This window comes from Gossypium hirsutum, chromosome A02 (genome assembly GCF_007990345.1).
Source record: "Gossypium hirsutum isolate 1008001.06 chromosome A02, Gossypium_hirsutum_v2.1, whole genome shotgun sequence".
Lineage (NCBI taxonomy): Eukaryota > Viridiplantae > Streptophyta > Magnoliopsida > Malvales > Malvaceae > Gossypium > Gossypium hirsutum.
Genome location: NC_053425.1, coordinates 8614201 through 8630070, shown reverse-complemented (window position 1 = coordinate 8630070; position 15870 = coordinate 8614201). Strand labels below are relative to the sequence as shown.

Below are 15870 nucleotides of genomic sequence, written 5' to 3'. Positions count from 1 at the left end.
ATCTCTATTAACTATTATAAAATTTATCTACCTAAATAACTTTAAAAATATCCCAAATTATATGGGACTTCAACATGTATTTCAACACTCTGTGCTCCTCTTGAACTAGATTCCTTGACCAGGATTGCCTTCCAAGTATTGTAATACATGGTAGGTATCCTGTAAATGAACTTCTTTAGAATTGTGTATAAATTGATTTACCAGATTCATGGCTTATAGAAAGCTCCTTTCTGTTTTTTCATATGGTGTATGGAGTTTTGTTGACCATATGTCTATTTTTCTGTGTTTGTGAAAGTACCCATTTTCATAAACTCTTGGTGTACCTAGCCTTAACATTTAGCTTTGTTTAGAGACCTTACTTTATTGTCCTTGCTGTTGCTAGATGTCTCAGAATGGAAATTCTTGCACTGTGCATGCATGGGAATTATCAAACAGTTCTCAAATACGGTTTCACAACTGTTGTTTCGTTGGTTTGTAGTAATTCCTGCACTTTGCATGCATATGTCTTAGCAAGCCGTTCTGAGATAAGGTTCACAAGTGTTTATCCCTGGTTTGTCCTGATAGTATCATGCATTTACAGTTGAATTGGATGTTTTTCTTTGACATGGTTATATTACTTTGCTGACTAGGATCCATCTTTAACTTTCTTGCATTTTGTTTTCCTCATTTTGCTGCACCTGATTAAATTTACTTATATGTGGTTAGGTTGTTTCTCTGGAGTTCACATTCTTTGATGGTACTAAGTCCTATCTAGATGATTCATCTTATGGTGAAAAACTTTTGCGCGCAAAAATGGACTTAAATTTCATGTAAGAATGGCACTAGATCTAGTTATTGCTATTTTAATGAAAATCAAGCAGTTGATGAGAATAATTTAAATGTGTATTGTTTATATTTTGAACAGGTATGCATATAAGGAAAATGATACCTGGATTCGTACCGTGGTGAAGGATCTGACAGTTGAGACTGGTTCTGGTCTTATCATTCTGGATCCACTGGATATTTCAGGGGGATATACTTCCGTTAAAGAGAAAACCAACATTTCTCTGATTTCAACTGATATCTGTATTCATCTTTCATTAGGTGGCATTTCTCTTCTACTTAACCTTCAGTATCAAGCTGCTGCAGCATTACAATTTGGAAATGCAAGTCCCCTGGCTCCCTGCATCAATTTCGACAGGATTTGGGTGTCACCTAAAGGTTTTGTTTAAATTATTTGTAGTGTGATGCTTTATGTCACTATTTTTGTTAATTCTTTTTTTTTTCCATGTCCATAGAGAATGGGTCTCACAATAATCTCACCATTTGGAGGCCACAAGCTCCATCAAACTATGTTATACTGGGAGATTGTGTTACGTCTAGGTAAAACATGATTTTCCACGTTCCAGTTATGGTTAAAGACTTTGAAGTTCAGGCTTCTTTGTTTCTGTATTCTTTCATACTATAATTCGCTTTAGGTTGGTAATTTTGGTTAATTATCTATTAAACTATAATTTATATTGAGTCCTGGTCTGCGCTCTTGATGCCTATCTTCATAGGATTGATGTATACAGCTATTCTTAGAATGAATTAGATGTTTAAAGGGTTGTGTCTTAGTATGTTTCTAGGCTGAGCTTCTGTCTTTGGGTCTTTCATTTTCGGTCATTTTTGAGGATATGGTTGCTGGCCAAGAGAGTCTATGACCAGGAACTGAGCTAGGAAGGTTCCTTTGAAGTGAGTACTTATTCTTCTTTTTGATAATTTAAGATGAAAATTGCTCGATAGTTCTAGTATTATTTTAATAGGGACATTAAGTGTGTACTTATTCTTCTTCATATAATTATTTTTTGTAACGGGAAAATTTACATTTTTATCAATATTTTTATCTTTGAATATTAATATGTAATTCCTTCTATTGTTCTCCAGCCCAATTCCTCCTTCACAGGCAGTATTAGCAGTAAGTAATACATATGGGCGTGTACGGAAGCCAGTGGGTTTTAAACATATTGGCTTCCTCTCTCATGTCCTAGGATTGGAAGGGGTTGATGGCCATACTGGTGTTGACAGTGATTGCTCCCTTTGGATGCCAATTTCACCTCCAGGGTATATTTCAATGGGCTGTGTAACAAATGTAGGAAATCATCCACCGCCAAACCATGTCGTTTATTGCCTGCGCTCTGACCTTGTAACATCTACAACTTATTCAGAATGTTTGCTGAATGAACTACCAAATCAGCATTTTACTTCTGAATTTAGTATTTGGCGTTTGGACAATGTTCTTGGATCATTTTATGCTCATTCTTCAATTGCATACCCTTCCAAAGGAAATAGTTCTGACCTGAGTCATCTTCTACTCTGGAATTCAGTTTGGTCCTATGCATCTCTTCAGGAATATATTCCTGATACTGTGGATAATAATTATTCTTGTCAACAAACAAGTAACCAGGGAGATAGTTCATCTGGGTGGGACATTCTCAGGTCAATTTCAAAAGCTTCTAGTTGTTACATGTCAACCCCTTACTTTGAGAGAATATGGTGGGACAAGGGTGGTGGCCTCCGCAGACCAGTGTCAATTTGGCGGCCTATTTCATGTCCTGGTTATGCAATACTAGGTGATTGCATAACGGAAGGGTTAGATCTTTTTATCTTGGAATGTTTCTTTGTCAAACTCTCTTACCATTATAGGTATTCTTTTGATCTCTTTGAGTTTCTGTCAACATTTGGCATGTTTTTTCTCCTTCACAGATTAGAGCCACCTGCTTTGGGCATAATTTTAAAGTCTGAGGATCCCGAAATCTCTGCGAAGCCTGTGCAATTTACTAAAGTTGCCCATATTGCGGGGAAAGGCTTTGATGAAGTTTTCTTCTGGTACCCAATAGCTCCCCCTGGTTATGCTTCTTTAGGGTGTATAGTTTCTAGAACTGATGAAGCCCCATGCATGGATTTCCTTTGCTGCCCAAGGATGGATCTTGTTAGCCCAACCAACATCATTGAATTGCCCATTTCCAGATATTTGAGCTCAAAAGCAAGCCACTGCTGGAGCATTTGGAAAGTTGAAAATCAGGTTAAGATAATGCTCACTCAATAGTCCATAAATGTCATTTAATTTGTGGTTTTTCTAAGATAATTTCATTTTTTAAAATGTGAAACAAAAAATTTTATTAAAGAGAGCGTGCTTTTTATGCCTGCTCAGATTTGATATAAATTTCCTTAAACTTTTAACTCTTCATTCTCTGAACTTTTAGTGGGAAGAAAAACAGATTATAGCATTTTTGAATGCCTTACTTTTTCTCCTTGTAGGCTTCTACTTTTCTTGCACGTTCTGATATAAAAATGCCATCAATGCGGTTGGCTTACACCATTAGTGATTCTGTGAAGCATAAGACACGCGAAAATGTAACTGCTGAGATTAAACTAAGATTCTTCTCTCTAACAGTTTTAGACAGCTTACATGGAATGGTATGTTTTCTGAAAAAGAAAACATTACACTCTGGACCTTTTGACATGATATTGCCTTCCTTTTATGATATACTTGTAACCTTCAGATGACACCGCTATTTGAAGTGACTATCGCCAATATCAAGTTGGTGACCCATGGTCGTTTGGAGGCTATGAATGCAGTATTCATTTCATCTATTGCTGCTTCAACCTTTAATAAGCACTTGGAAGCATGGGAGCCCTTGGTGGAGCCATTTGATGGCATATTCAAGTTAGTTTCTTCCTCATTCTAGTTACTATTATTTGCCTTGTATGAGAGAGAGTGGCAAGGAAGTATACCAGCTAGTAATAAATTTGATCTTCTTTATTAATCTTTTTCTCCTCAAGGTTTGAAACGTATGATATCAATGTGAATTCATCATCAATAATTGGGAAGAGGATGCACATTGCTGCTACCAACATTGTGAACATAAATGTCAGTGCAATGAATCTTGATACTTTAATAGAGACCATTCTTTCATGGAGACGACAGTTAGAGCTTGACCAGAAAGCGACAAAGCTGATTGAGATAAGTTGGAAACTGTACCACGATTTGTCATTTTTGAAGATGTTTAGTTGATTACAATACTGAGTATGTACCTTAAAATATCTAACTAGATGTTCTTTTGTAGGAAGCTGGTGCTCATTCTGGAAATGAAGATCTGGCCTTTTCTGCCCTGGATGAAGAAGATTTACAAACTTTGGTAGTAGAGAACCAACTTGGGAGTGATCTGTACATTAAAAGGATTGAACAGAATTCGGAGGTGGTTGACCAACTTCATCATGGTGGCTTTGCTTCAGTCTGGGTTCCACCTGCAAGGTTTTCAGACAGGCTAAATGTTGCAGAGGAATCTAGGCAAGCACGCTATTATGTTGCTGCACAGATTCTTTTTGCCAAGGTTCTCAAATGATTGAAGTTTTTGCAACACATATTCCATTTTTTTCTGAAAGTATATTTTAATTTGTTATTTAATTGCTTCTGAACAAAAATATGACTCATTAATAATTTGCAGGATTTACCTATAGTGGATGATGGTAATAGCCATAACTTCTTTTGTGCTTTGCGCCTTGTCATTGATAGTCAAGCAACAGATCAGCAAAAACTTTTCCCGCAGAGTGCAAGGACAAAATGTGTGAAGCCCTTAGTTTCAGACAAGGTGTACCCAAAGAAAGGCATTGCAAAGTGGAATGAACTTTTCATTTTTGAAGTTCCTCGTAAGGTCTGTTGTGTGTTTACCAATTTTATTCCTTTTCTTTTTGTTGTTTGTGCTTCTTTGCTGTTTAAAGTAGGCACGACTTAGTTTGTGGATCTTCAGTACAAATAGCTGACATATTCATATTGCTCTGAAAGTAAGGTAAGTAAGCTAATCAAGAGTAGTAAAAAATTCTATCATAGTAAAATGCCACTTTCTGACAAGCACAATGAAGTGAAAGCTATGATGTTGATATGGAAAGCAATAGTTTTTGTTTCCAAAAGTGTTAAGGAATTTCTGCATTTTCAGTCACAGGGGGTTGCTAAATTGGAGGTGGAGGTAACAAACCTTTCTGCAAAAGCTGGTAAAGGTACGTTCTTTTTGGTGCATCAACTTGAGTTAAATTAGAAATTCACATAAAAACTAGATATTGAAGTTTTTCTAGTTTTTGTTGCTTGTTACGCTAAATCTGTGACTCCTTTATTTTAAGGAGTTAACATTCCTTGCATTCAATTTCATTTATTGTGTGGTAATAAGTACATATATGGCCATTGAAATTTCTATCATGATTTGTTCTGTCTGGTAGTTTTTTATTTAGTTTTATCTCTTGATATCTTCTAAGTGACTGATATTCTGCTAGAAGGTTTTTCTTTATTGTTTAAATTTATATACAGCAAATATTCACTTATTCTGCTCAAGTCATCCTCTTAACTCAAACTTGAACACTTATATGTGTGCTTTAGTCTCTTTATTTTGTAACTTAAAAAAAAGCAGGTGAAGTTGTTGGTGCACTTTCTTTTCCTATTGGTCAACGTGCCAATATTTTAAAAAAGCTATCTTCATCAAGGATGCTGCCTCCACGGAATGATACTCAGAATATTGAATCATATTCATTGAGGAGAAAGGTGATTTACTCTTTTCTGCATCTTTGGTCCAATAACTTGGCCTTTCTTTGTTTAAATAGAATTTTTTATCTGTCATTTCTTTACAGGTTCATTCCAATAATGTTGAAGATACGCATGGCCATGTTAAAATCTTTGTTTCCACATCTTATTTTGAGAGGAATACAACTGCAATTTTTCAAAGAGATGCTGAAAGCAGGGATGCTTCTGATAAGGACATAGGTTTCTGGGTTAGGCTTGGATCAGAGGGTTCATGGGAGAGCGTTCGTTCACTGCTTCCGTTGTCAGTAGTCCCCAAATCATTCCAAAGTGAATTCATTGCAATGGAAGTTGTTATGAGAAACGGAAAGAAGCATGCCATTTTCAGGGGTCTTGCAACTGTTGTAAATGATTCTGATGTTAATTTGGATATTTCAGTATGTCACGTGTCAATGACTCAGGATTCAGGATCAAGCACTCCTAACATAGTGGTAGAAGAGATCTTTGAAAATCAGCGGTATCATCCGATATCTGGTTGGGGCAATAAGTGGCCTGGTTTTCAGGGTAGTGATCCAGCATGCTGGAGCACCAGAGACTTCTCGTGTTCATCGAAGGTTAGTGATTTTGCATATGAAGGTTTCCATCTTTTTTGGATATCTTTTGTTGCATGATCATCTATCTATCTATCTATCTATCTCTAGATATATATTTGGCATTCTTGGTATTATGTATGTTCTTACTTCACCTATATTTGGAAGGAATTTTTTGAACCTTCCCTACCTAACGGGTGGGAATGGATATCAACATGGACTATCGATAAATCCCAATTTGTTGATGACGATGGCTGGGCTTATGCTGCTGACTATCCAAATCAATGGCCCCCAACTTCTTCGAAGTCGCATATTAAATCTGGTCATGATGTTGTGCGTCGAAGGCGTTGGATCCGAACAAAACAACTAATTGCTGAGAAAGAAAAATGTTGCGTAAAGAACGACTTTACTACCATAAACCCTGGATGTTCTACTGTTTTATCATGGGGAAGTACTTCTAAAGCATCTGATCAGTGTTTACGCATTCGTCCTAGTGCTGATTATCCTCACCCCCCATATGCTTGGGGTCATACCGTTGTTGTTGCTGTCGCTTCTAATTTTGCAAGTGGAAAGGACCAGCCTTTTGTAGATCAATGTTATATTAAAAGTACTTCACCACAAGGAAGCAAAAAGCCCAATTTTGTCCTTCTGTTAAATCAACTTGAAAAAAAGGATATACTTCTTTGTTGTAGCCCTACTGTTGAAAGCAGACAAATTTGGCTCAGTGTAGGTGCAGATGCATCAGCCCTTCATACTGAGTTTAATCATCCTGTCTACGATTGGAGAATCTCTGTTAATTCACCTTTGAAGTTGGAAAATCGACTGTCTTGTCCAGCTGAATTCACAATATGGGAAAAAACAAAAGACCGAAATTATATTGAGCGAGAGCATGGAATCATATCTTCACGTATGAGTGCTCATATATATTCAGTGGACATCCAAAGACCTATATATCTTTCATTTCTTGTGCAGAGTGATTGGGTTTTGGAAAAGGTAATGGGTTTAACTTTAATCGGACGATGCTTTTTTTTTTTTTTGTTCTCATCTGTAAGCCATCATGTATTAAATCTTTGTGCTGACCACATTATTATTTGCAGGACCCGGTTCTTATTCTGGATCTTTCTTCGAGTGCTCACATTTCATCTTTCTGGATGCTCCACCAGCAAAGTAAAAGGTTGTGGCTCCTATTTTCTTGTTCACAGATGGTCATCTCTAATAATTTTAGTTTCTACATTCTTGTGATTTGTAAGCATGGGAGGATACTGCAGAATTACCATATTTTTCCTATGCTGTTTACTGTGCAATGTCTGGGTCCATTTCCCTTGGATTCAAGTACAAACAAAATGAACAAGTTTTAAAATAAACTGGACTTTGTCTTCCTTCAGAAGTTTCATTCTCGGTTGCCATATTTTTTTCTCGCACAACAAATGCTTATTCTTTGGCAATATAGATTTAAAACACTGCCTGTTTTAAGAGAGGGGGGAGAGGGTTAGAAAGTATGCTACTGTTTAATTATATTTACTGTTTTGATATTTACTTCAGCTTTTAATTCTCTCTAGATCCTAAAAAAAAAAAATCCTAGATCCAGACTGATACAGAGGTTCTGCATGCATAAATGAGTTTGATGCTTTGTACTTTTATATATTTCCCCCTCCTAAATTAGCTTATACTTTTCATAATAGGTTTAAATGTGCTTTTGTGATCCTAAGTATGTAGGAACCTTGTTTGATTTTTGCTGGATAATCTCCTTCATTCTTCACTGACATGTAAAGTTGGCCACTTCTTAAGATGGAAAATGGAACTAAAGGATACATTTTCCTCTCATGTTTGTTTCTCCTTTATAATGTTCAGTTCCAAGTGTACAAAAACCTAATTGAATGGTGTCAAATTTGATGCCATTATTCTCTATATCTTTTACCAATAATGGATTCACAAGATAAGTGAAAAGAATATGTATATAATTCTTGATTATGTAGGTTCCTTCGTATGATCAACTTTGATGGAATTTATTTTCTAAAAATAAAGAACATGGGTACAGTTGCCCGATAAAATGTTAATTAGTAACTGTTTGAATACTCTTAAGGTTACTGCATTCTAGTTTTTTCTTATTAAAAAAGTACATCTTTTAATGTTATCCATAGTCCTTTCATGTGCTTTTGCAGGAGATTGCGTGTGAGCGTTGAACGTGATATGGGAGGAACAGGTGCTGCACCAAAGACAATTAGGTTTTTTGTTCCATATTGGATCATTAATGATTCAGCTCTGCCTCTAGCTTATCAAGTGGTAGAAATTGAAGGTTCAGATAATGCGGATATGGATTCACGTTCATCTAAAGCAGTTAAATCTACAAGAACAGTTTTGAGGACCCCTTCGTACTTGACTGAAAGGAGACATTCAGGTCCAAGGAGAAACATTCAAGTACTTGAAGCTATTGAGGACACCAGTCCAATAGCTAGTATGCTTTCCCCACAAGACTCTGCCGGTCGTAGTGGTGTTACACTGTTTACAGCACAAAAGGATACATATGTGTCCCCACGTATTGGCATTGCTGTGGCTCTCCGAGATTCTGAAATCTACAGTCCTGGGATTTCTCTTCTTGAGCTTGAAAAGAAGGTAATATGTTAGTGGTCTAGATGTCTACATGCTTATGTATCTTGTTTGATCTGTGGGCTAGGTGGAAATAAGGGGTGGTTCTGGTTCTGATAAATTTTGGAGGTGTTGCAACCATTTGTGATGCTAACAGAACTGTAACTATTCCAGGAACGTTTTGATGTAAAGGCATTCAGTTCAGAGGGGTACTACTATAAGCTTTCAGCTCTAGTTAATATGACCACAGACAGAACAAAGGTGGAAATTTTGAGATTCTTGATGCTTTATATGTTATTGGCGTTCTTTTGTTCCATTCTCTCATAATAAAACTTTAGTAGTTTTATTCTTTTTATCTATGTTCACTGTTTTCCTCATTGGTTTGAACTTTTGGAAGTTATCTCTATCCATCCTTGTAAATTTTGGTCCTGGTTCAGATGCAAACCTTAGTTGCGATTTTTATAGCCTGTGCAATATTTTCTTTTTCCTCTCTTATTGTGTAGGATAAAATTGTCAGTTGGCATTCAGATCATTGCAGCCATGATACAATAACCAGTTATTGGTCTTATATGTTACTTCTTCCTGCTTATTTCTGTAAAACAAGCTGCCGATCCAGTTCTAGTTTGCTTGCTATAGTTGCATGAAGTTTAATCACTAGCCCTTTGAAAATCCTGCCTTCTTATGTTTCCTTCTTATTGTCATCAATGTTCTAATATAGCCTCTTCCTGTAAACAAAAGCCAAAACTTTGCTGCTACATACTCAGGCAAATTGATTATGTAGCAGTAGGTTGAAGATCGTGAACTTTTTCTTATGAAATTTCTTGTAGACCAGATTAATGAACATTATTGCTTACGTGCGTTTGGCTATCTAGTTTGAGAAATCTATTCGATAAGGTGGGATCTTCTTTAGAGAAATACTGTTGGTATTTTCTGACCCCACAAATCTGTCCCACCAGTGTGATTGTAGATTATGTGAGTAACCTATAGCATTTACAAGCCATCAGTACTCAGCCTGATAGCAACTAGTATTGAATCAGAATGGAAAGGATATTTTAATGGTTCAAGACAAAGAAGCCCTGTGTCCTGGCACATGCTTAAAAAGCTTCAACTTAGATGTTTATACTGAATAATGGAAATTATATTTTGAAGCAGTCCAACATATAAAATAGTTTATAGACAATTTTTGTATAGATTTTTTTAGTCATTTAGTAATTACTTGCAATATTTGATGTTCAGGTCATTCATCTTCAGCCATACATGTTGTTTGTCAATAGGGTTGGTTTAAGTTTTTGTCTTCAGCAGTGTTATTCTGAGACAGTGGAATGGATCCATCCCACTGATCCCCCAAAGCTCTTAGGGTGGCAGAGTTCTTCAAAAGTTGAGTTGTTGAAGGTGAGTGTACATCGGTTATAGCAGTGATTCAATATATTTTCCTGCATGCATTCTTATATTTGCTTTGACTAATTGCCAACTGAACTTCTTTTTATTTCAGTTGCAGGTAGATGGATACGGGTGGAGTAAACCTTTTAGTGTTTCTACTGAAGGTGTGATGCGCATTTCTTTGAAAAATGACACTGGAAGTGATCACTTATTTTTAAAGATTGAAGTTAGAAGTGGCACAAAAAGCTCACGCTATGAAGTTACCTTCCGCCCAAATTCCTCATCAAGTCCTTACAGGTTACACATTACACCAGTGCATGTACTTCTAAAACTTCGTTAAACACTCTTTTCCTTTTACTATATGCATTATCCTGTTTCCCAGGCATATAAGAGTGGCTGGGGGTCTAGTTGGGTCAGTTTGGATTGAGTCATTTGGGGCTGGGTTATGGTATCAGTCATATTGCTTCTGTGTTGCATAGGATTTCAACTTGCTCAATTTTGGTTCACATAAAGTCACGTTTTGGTCATTCCCTTAAATAATTTGTATTATAGTATGTACTATTTCTTAATTAAGTTGTGGTTCAAAATAAGAAAACAATAAAAGCTATGCTCAATTTAAGTTTTGGAGTATTCAAATCCATTCTGTTGCTTCTGTCTGAGGTCAGTCAGGTTAAGTCACTGAGTTTAGAAGTCAAATGGGGTTGGATCAGGTTAGGTTGTAGGTGTAGTGGACAGATACTTCGTCTCTGGTTGGTTTTCCAATTTTACATGCTTGTATCCCCTTTCCTGAATTCCTTACTGCATTTCTTTCATCTTCTCTTTCATTATAATATTATTATCTTCCGGGAACAGGATTGAAAATCGTTCCATTTTCTTACCAATTCTCTTCCAGCAAGTGGATGGTACCAGTGATTCATGGCACTTCCTTCTTCCCAATACAGCTGTTTCTTTCTTATGGGAAGATCTTGGTCGACGGCATTTGTTGGAAATCCTTGCAGATGGAGCTGACCCATCAAGGTCAGGCAAGTACAATATAGATGAGATTTTCGATCATCTGCCAATTGATGTGGCAGGACCTGCCCAAGCTTTACGGATTACCATCCTGAAAGAAGAAAAAGTAAATGTTGTTAAGATCAGTGACGGGATGCCTGAAAATGAGCCTCCTGTAATCATTAGCCAAATGATTCCATCCACGTTATCAGAGCTCTCCAGAAGTGAGTCTCATCAACAGCAACCACGGTCCACCTCAGAATGTGAGTTTCATTTTATTGTCGAGTTTGCTGAGCTTGGAGTGTCTATTATTGACCATACACCTGAGGAGATATTATACCTGTCATTGCAAAATGTTCATTTGGCATATTCAAGTGGCTTGGGCTCTGGGCTTAGCAGGTATGCTCTGTTTCTAATAAACTTTGTCTTGCTGCAATAAAGCAAGATTTATATGATCACAATGCAAATTAGCTTGTACTAAGAAGAATTGACCCATTTCTACCAAAAATAATGTCCTCGAGTTCTTTTTTATTTGAACCATTCATAGCATGCCTTACAGTAAAAAACTAAACTTGGTTTTATTCTTGAATCATGAAATCATTACATATTACTGGTTCCAGGTGGTCTGCTTTTGTTGGCAGTTACGTTTCAAGTGGTAAACTGTCTACTAATTCATTGTGGATTTTCATTACCCATTCTTCATAGGATCACTTAACACAATTACCATCATGTATAAGTCACACTATTACATGTGTTTTTATTAACTATAAATTCATTTCATGTGCAAGTTAAACACTAAGAGGCTCTAAACTTGCTTGATTTTCCCCTTCTAGCCTCAAGGAGGGCTCTGACTTTATGAATTGAACGCTATAGATTTAGCACAACTATGCTTTGGGGTACACTATTTTGCAGAGAACATGATAAACTGTCAACTTGTTATGCAGACAGAATAGATGTTTAGTATAGTAGATTCACGTTACCAGAATTCATTCCTCTTTGTCTAACTGTTTGTGATTGTTTACTGATTATGTCTTTTTGTTATTTAAGGTTCAAATTAAGAATGAGAGGAATTCAAATGGATAACCAGTTGCCATTAACCCCAACACCAGTTTTATTCAGGCCACAGAAAATTGGGCAGGAAACTGATTATATTTTGAAAATTTCTGTGACTCTACAGACAAAGGGATCACTGGATCTATCTGTCTATCCATATATAGGTTTCCATGTGAGCATGTTAACTCTTAAAGGCTTGAGCAGAGTTTTATTTTTTCGACTTAGTTGTTTATATAGTCATATTTATTTTGACTGGCTTATTACCAGGGGCCCGATAATTCTGCATTTCTAATAAACATTCATGAACCTATTATATGGCGCATTCATGAGATGATGCAGCAGGTCAATCTCAGTAGGTTATCTGATAGTAACACAACAGCTGTGTCATTTGATCCTATCATTCATATTGGGTAAGTGAAAACCTTTCCTATTTTCATATTCAAAGCTTTGCTCTGAATTTGATTGCTTGAGCCATATGATTTGTATTTAACATGAAATAAAGGATTCTCAACATCTCAGAAGTTAGACTGAAAGTATCAATGGCTATGTCGCCTAGCCAACGCCCTAGGGGAGTCCTTGGCTTTTGGTCATCCTTAATGACTGCATTAGGGAACACAGAGAATATGACTGTAAGTGTTACGTTTAATCCCTTTTGTTTCCTTGTTTATAGTTCTTCCTGTATTATGATCTTCAATTATCTACCTGGATCTGAAAAGCCACTTACATTAGCAAATGTAAGCCAGAAGAAGATGCAGAGAGATTATATAACTTTGTAACATAAATATCTGCTAAGATTCATAGCCTCCGAATACAGATCTGAAAATTGCAGTAAATTTGTTGATAGATTCATTTCGTTTTGGTAATTACAACGGTTTGGCAGCATAAGACTGAAAACATTCTATGAACTTATATATTTTCTGTTAATTAAGTACTATTCTATGGATGCAGTACCTCAAGCAACTCTCTGAGCTATGTATATATCAAAGTTTTGCTAAACCAACTTTTGTGACCTTATTTTCATTTATTATGCACATGTAATACAAGTGTTGAATAACAGGTCAAGCTAAATCAAAGATTTCATGAGAATTTGTGCATGAGGCAGAGTATGATGATTAATAATGCTATTTCAAACATCAAAAATGATCTTCTTGGTCAACCACTTCGGTTGCTCTCTGGTCTTGATATATTGAGCAACGCAAGTAGTGCTCTTGGACATATGAGTAAAGGAGTGGCTGCTTTATCAATGGATAAGAAATTCATTCAAAGCCGACAGAGACAGGTATGTCACAAACCAAAATTCAGATTACTAAACATACTCTTATTGCAAAGTTTCTTTGATTTGTCCATGCTGCACTAGTTATTGCAAAAATAACTACAGAAATCTATGATGTGCCTTGTTTATTGGTGCCTGAATGGTGTGTATAATAGCCCTAAACCCTGAGTGATGGCTGTTGGTTGAGAATAAATTTGTGAATTATGAATGTAGTATTTTTACCCTCTTGTAAAGTTGGCTTTACTAACATTCTGTATCTTAGATGGTTTAATGATCGATTGAAAATGAAAGTGTATGTAAAAGATTGATTATAAAACCCGTTTTTGCCCCAGAATGCCACCTGTAAGTTCTTTTTTTGATTTATTTGCCTCACCCTTGAATCCTGTCTAACATTGATGGAACTAACAAATCCCTTGAATGCAGGGATTTAATTCACTGGTTTATTCGTTGCTATCATTAGGGTTTGGATTTAGGGCAGATTTTGGAAGAGGTTAGCAGTAGATTTTTTGGAGATATTTTATTTCTTGAGTTATTTCCCTATTTAGCCTAGGGTGTTTACTATAAATATGTACATACTTTTCTCATCAAAGATATCTACATACTTTTCTCGTCAAGATATCACTCATAATTCAAAATCTCTTTTCAATTTTTGACACTTCCTTACAGTCATTTTTAGTTTGCAACATGGTATTAGAGCTTTAGGATTTTCTTTTTTATCCTTTGTTTTCGGCCTTAATACGGTGTATTTTGTGAAGCAATGATCACCTCTGTTTTTCTTTCTAAATTTTCATTGTGAGGTGTGTGTGAACTTGCTAAACGCAAGCAAGCATATGTTCTAGTTATTAAAGAAATTTTATTCCTTTTGAAGAAACTTAGAGAAAAAGATTATATTATTCTGCTAATTAGTTTACACCTATAAAGAGAGGAATTCACACAAACAAGGAAAACAATCCCTAAAAAATAGTAACTTCCTAAGAATCAGTGACTGAGATTAGTTTCTATTTACAAGAGAACTCCTAATAATAAGGTAAGTTTTATGTCCTTAATCTTAGGAATTCCAACACTCCCCCTCAAGTTGGAGTGTAGATGTTTATCAAACCCAGCTTGCCAATAACTTCTTCAAACATGTTTCTGTTCAAACTTTTAGTTAATATGTCTGCAACTTGTTGTCTAGTAGGTAGTTAAGTGATGCACACTTCTCCTGAGTGTATTTTTTCTTTTATAAAGTTGCGATCTATTTCCACATGTTTGGTGCGATCATGATGCACAAGATTATGTGCTATGCTAACAGCTGCCTGGTTGTCACAGTACATTTTCATAGGCCTGGTGTAAGGCACTTTTAGTTCCCCCATAAGTCTTTGTATCCAAACTCCTTCGCATATACCATGAGATAGTGCTCGATACTCTGCCTCTGCACTGCTGCGTGCTACAACAGACTGTTTTTTGCTTCTCCACGTCACGAGGTTACACCAAACATAACTACAATAGCCACTTGTAGAGCGTCTATTGTTAACAGAACCTGCCCAGACTGCATCAGTGTAGACTTCCACATTCTGGTTGGCAGTTTTCTTGAAATGTAGGCCTTTACCAGGAGTCCCTTTCAGATACCTTAATATTCTATATGCAGCTTCTAGGTGCTTCTCCCTCGGGGCATGCATGTATTGACTGATAACACTTACACTGAAGGCTATGTCTGGACGGGTGTGAGATAAGTAGATGAGTCTTCCTACTAGTCGTTGATATCTCCCCCTGTCGATTTCTTCTCCATCCTCATCAATTCCCAATTTAAGGTTAAATTCCATAGGAGTTTCGGCTGGTTTGCAGCCCATCAAACCAACTTCTGACAATAGATCAAGAACATATTTCCTTTGGGAGATGGAAATACCTGCTTGGGACCTTGCCATCTCCATACCAAGAAAGTATTTAAAATTCCCCAAGTCTTTAAGCTCGAACTCTGTACCAAGGAATTCTTTCAACCTCACAATTTCGCTTGAGTCATCTCCTGTTAATATTATATCGTCCACATAAACGATGAGGATGCAGCATTTTCCCTTTTCCGAGTGCTTGTAGAACATGGTGTGGTCTGCCTGCCCTTGAGTGTAATTTCTGCTGGTCATAGCTTTTGCAAATCGGCTGAACCACGCCCGTGGAGATTGTTTCAGCCCATACAAGGATTTCTTCAACTTACACACTTGGCCCTTGCTTTCTTCAAACCCGGGTGGGAAATCCATGTACACTTCCTCACTTAATTCTCTGTTGAGGAAAGCATTTTTTACATCCAATTGAGTCAAGTGCCAATCAAGGTTGGCAGCAAGAGATAGGAGGACTCGAATGGTGTTTAGCTTGGCAACTGGTGCAAACGTCTCGTCGTAGTCAAGACCATAAGTTTGAGTGAAGCCCTTAGCCACAAGTCGAGCCTTGTATCAGTCAATACGGCCATCGGGTTTAAATTTCGTAGTGAAGATCCA

The 15870-nt window shown here is 36.7% G+C and overlaps 1 protein-coding gene across 1 annotated transcript in view; it reads left to right on the top strand.

Annotated features, from left to right (window-relative positions):
• LOC107951593 (uncharacterized) overlaps positions 1 to 15870 on the top strand; it is a 67926-nt gene that overhangs the window by 41483 nt on the left and 10573 nt on the right. Inside the window, exons 35-58 of the mRNA XM_016886689.2 lie at positions 706 to 809; positions 905 to 1200; positions 1278 to 1362; positions 1906 to 2610; positions 2725 to 3043; positions 3280 to 3438; positions 3525 to 3688; positions 3805 to 3989; positions 4093 to 4355; positions 4470 to 4676; positions 4959 to 5019; positions 5424 to 5554; positions 5641 to 6144; positions 6289 to 7113; positions 7218 to 7294; positions 8283 to 8733; positions 8881 to 8967; positions 9943 to 10098; positions 10199 to 10383; positions 10939 to 11475; positions 12124 to 12301; positions 12397 to 12539; positions 12632 to 12758; positions 13187 to 13408. Coding sequence (XP_016742178.1) covers positions 706 to 809; positions 905 to 1200; positions 1278 to 1362; positions 1906 to 2610; positions 2725 to 3043; positions 3280 to 3438; positions 3525 to 3688; positions 3805 to 3989; positions 4093 to 4355; positions 4470 to 4676; positions 4959 to 5019; positions 5424 to 5554; positions 5641 to 6144; positions 6289 to 7113; positions 7218 to 7294; positions 8283 to 8733; positions 8881 to 8967; positions 9943 to 10098; positions 10199 to 10383; positions 10939 to 11475; positions 12124 to 12301; positions 12397 to 12539; positions 12632 to 12758; positions 13187 to 13408 — 6171 coding nt within the window. The remainder of the gene's footprint in view (positions 1 to 705; positions 810 to 904; positions 1201 to 1277; positions 1363 to 1905; positions 2611 to 2724; positions 3044 to 3279; positions 3439 to 3524; positions 3689 to 3804; positions 3990 to 4092; positions 4356 to 4469; positions 4677 to 4958; positions 5020 to 5423; positions 5555 to 5640; positions 6145 to 6288; positions 7114 to 7217; positions 7295 to 8282; positions 8734 to 8880; positions 8968 to 9942; positions 10099 to 10198; positions 10384 to 10938; positions 11476 to 12123; positions 12302 to 12396; positions 12540 to 12631; positions 12759 to 13186; positions 13409 to 15870) is intronic.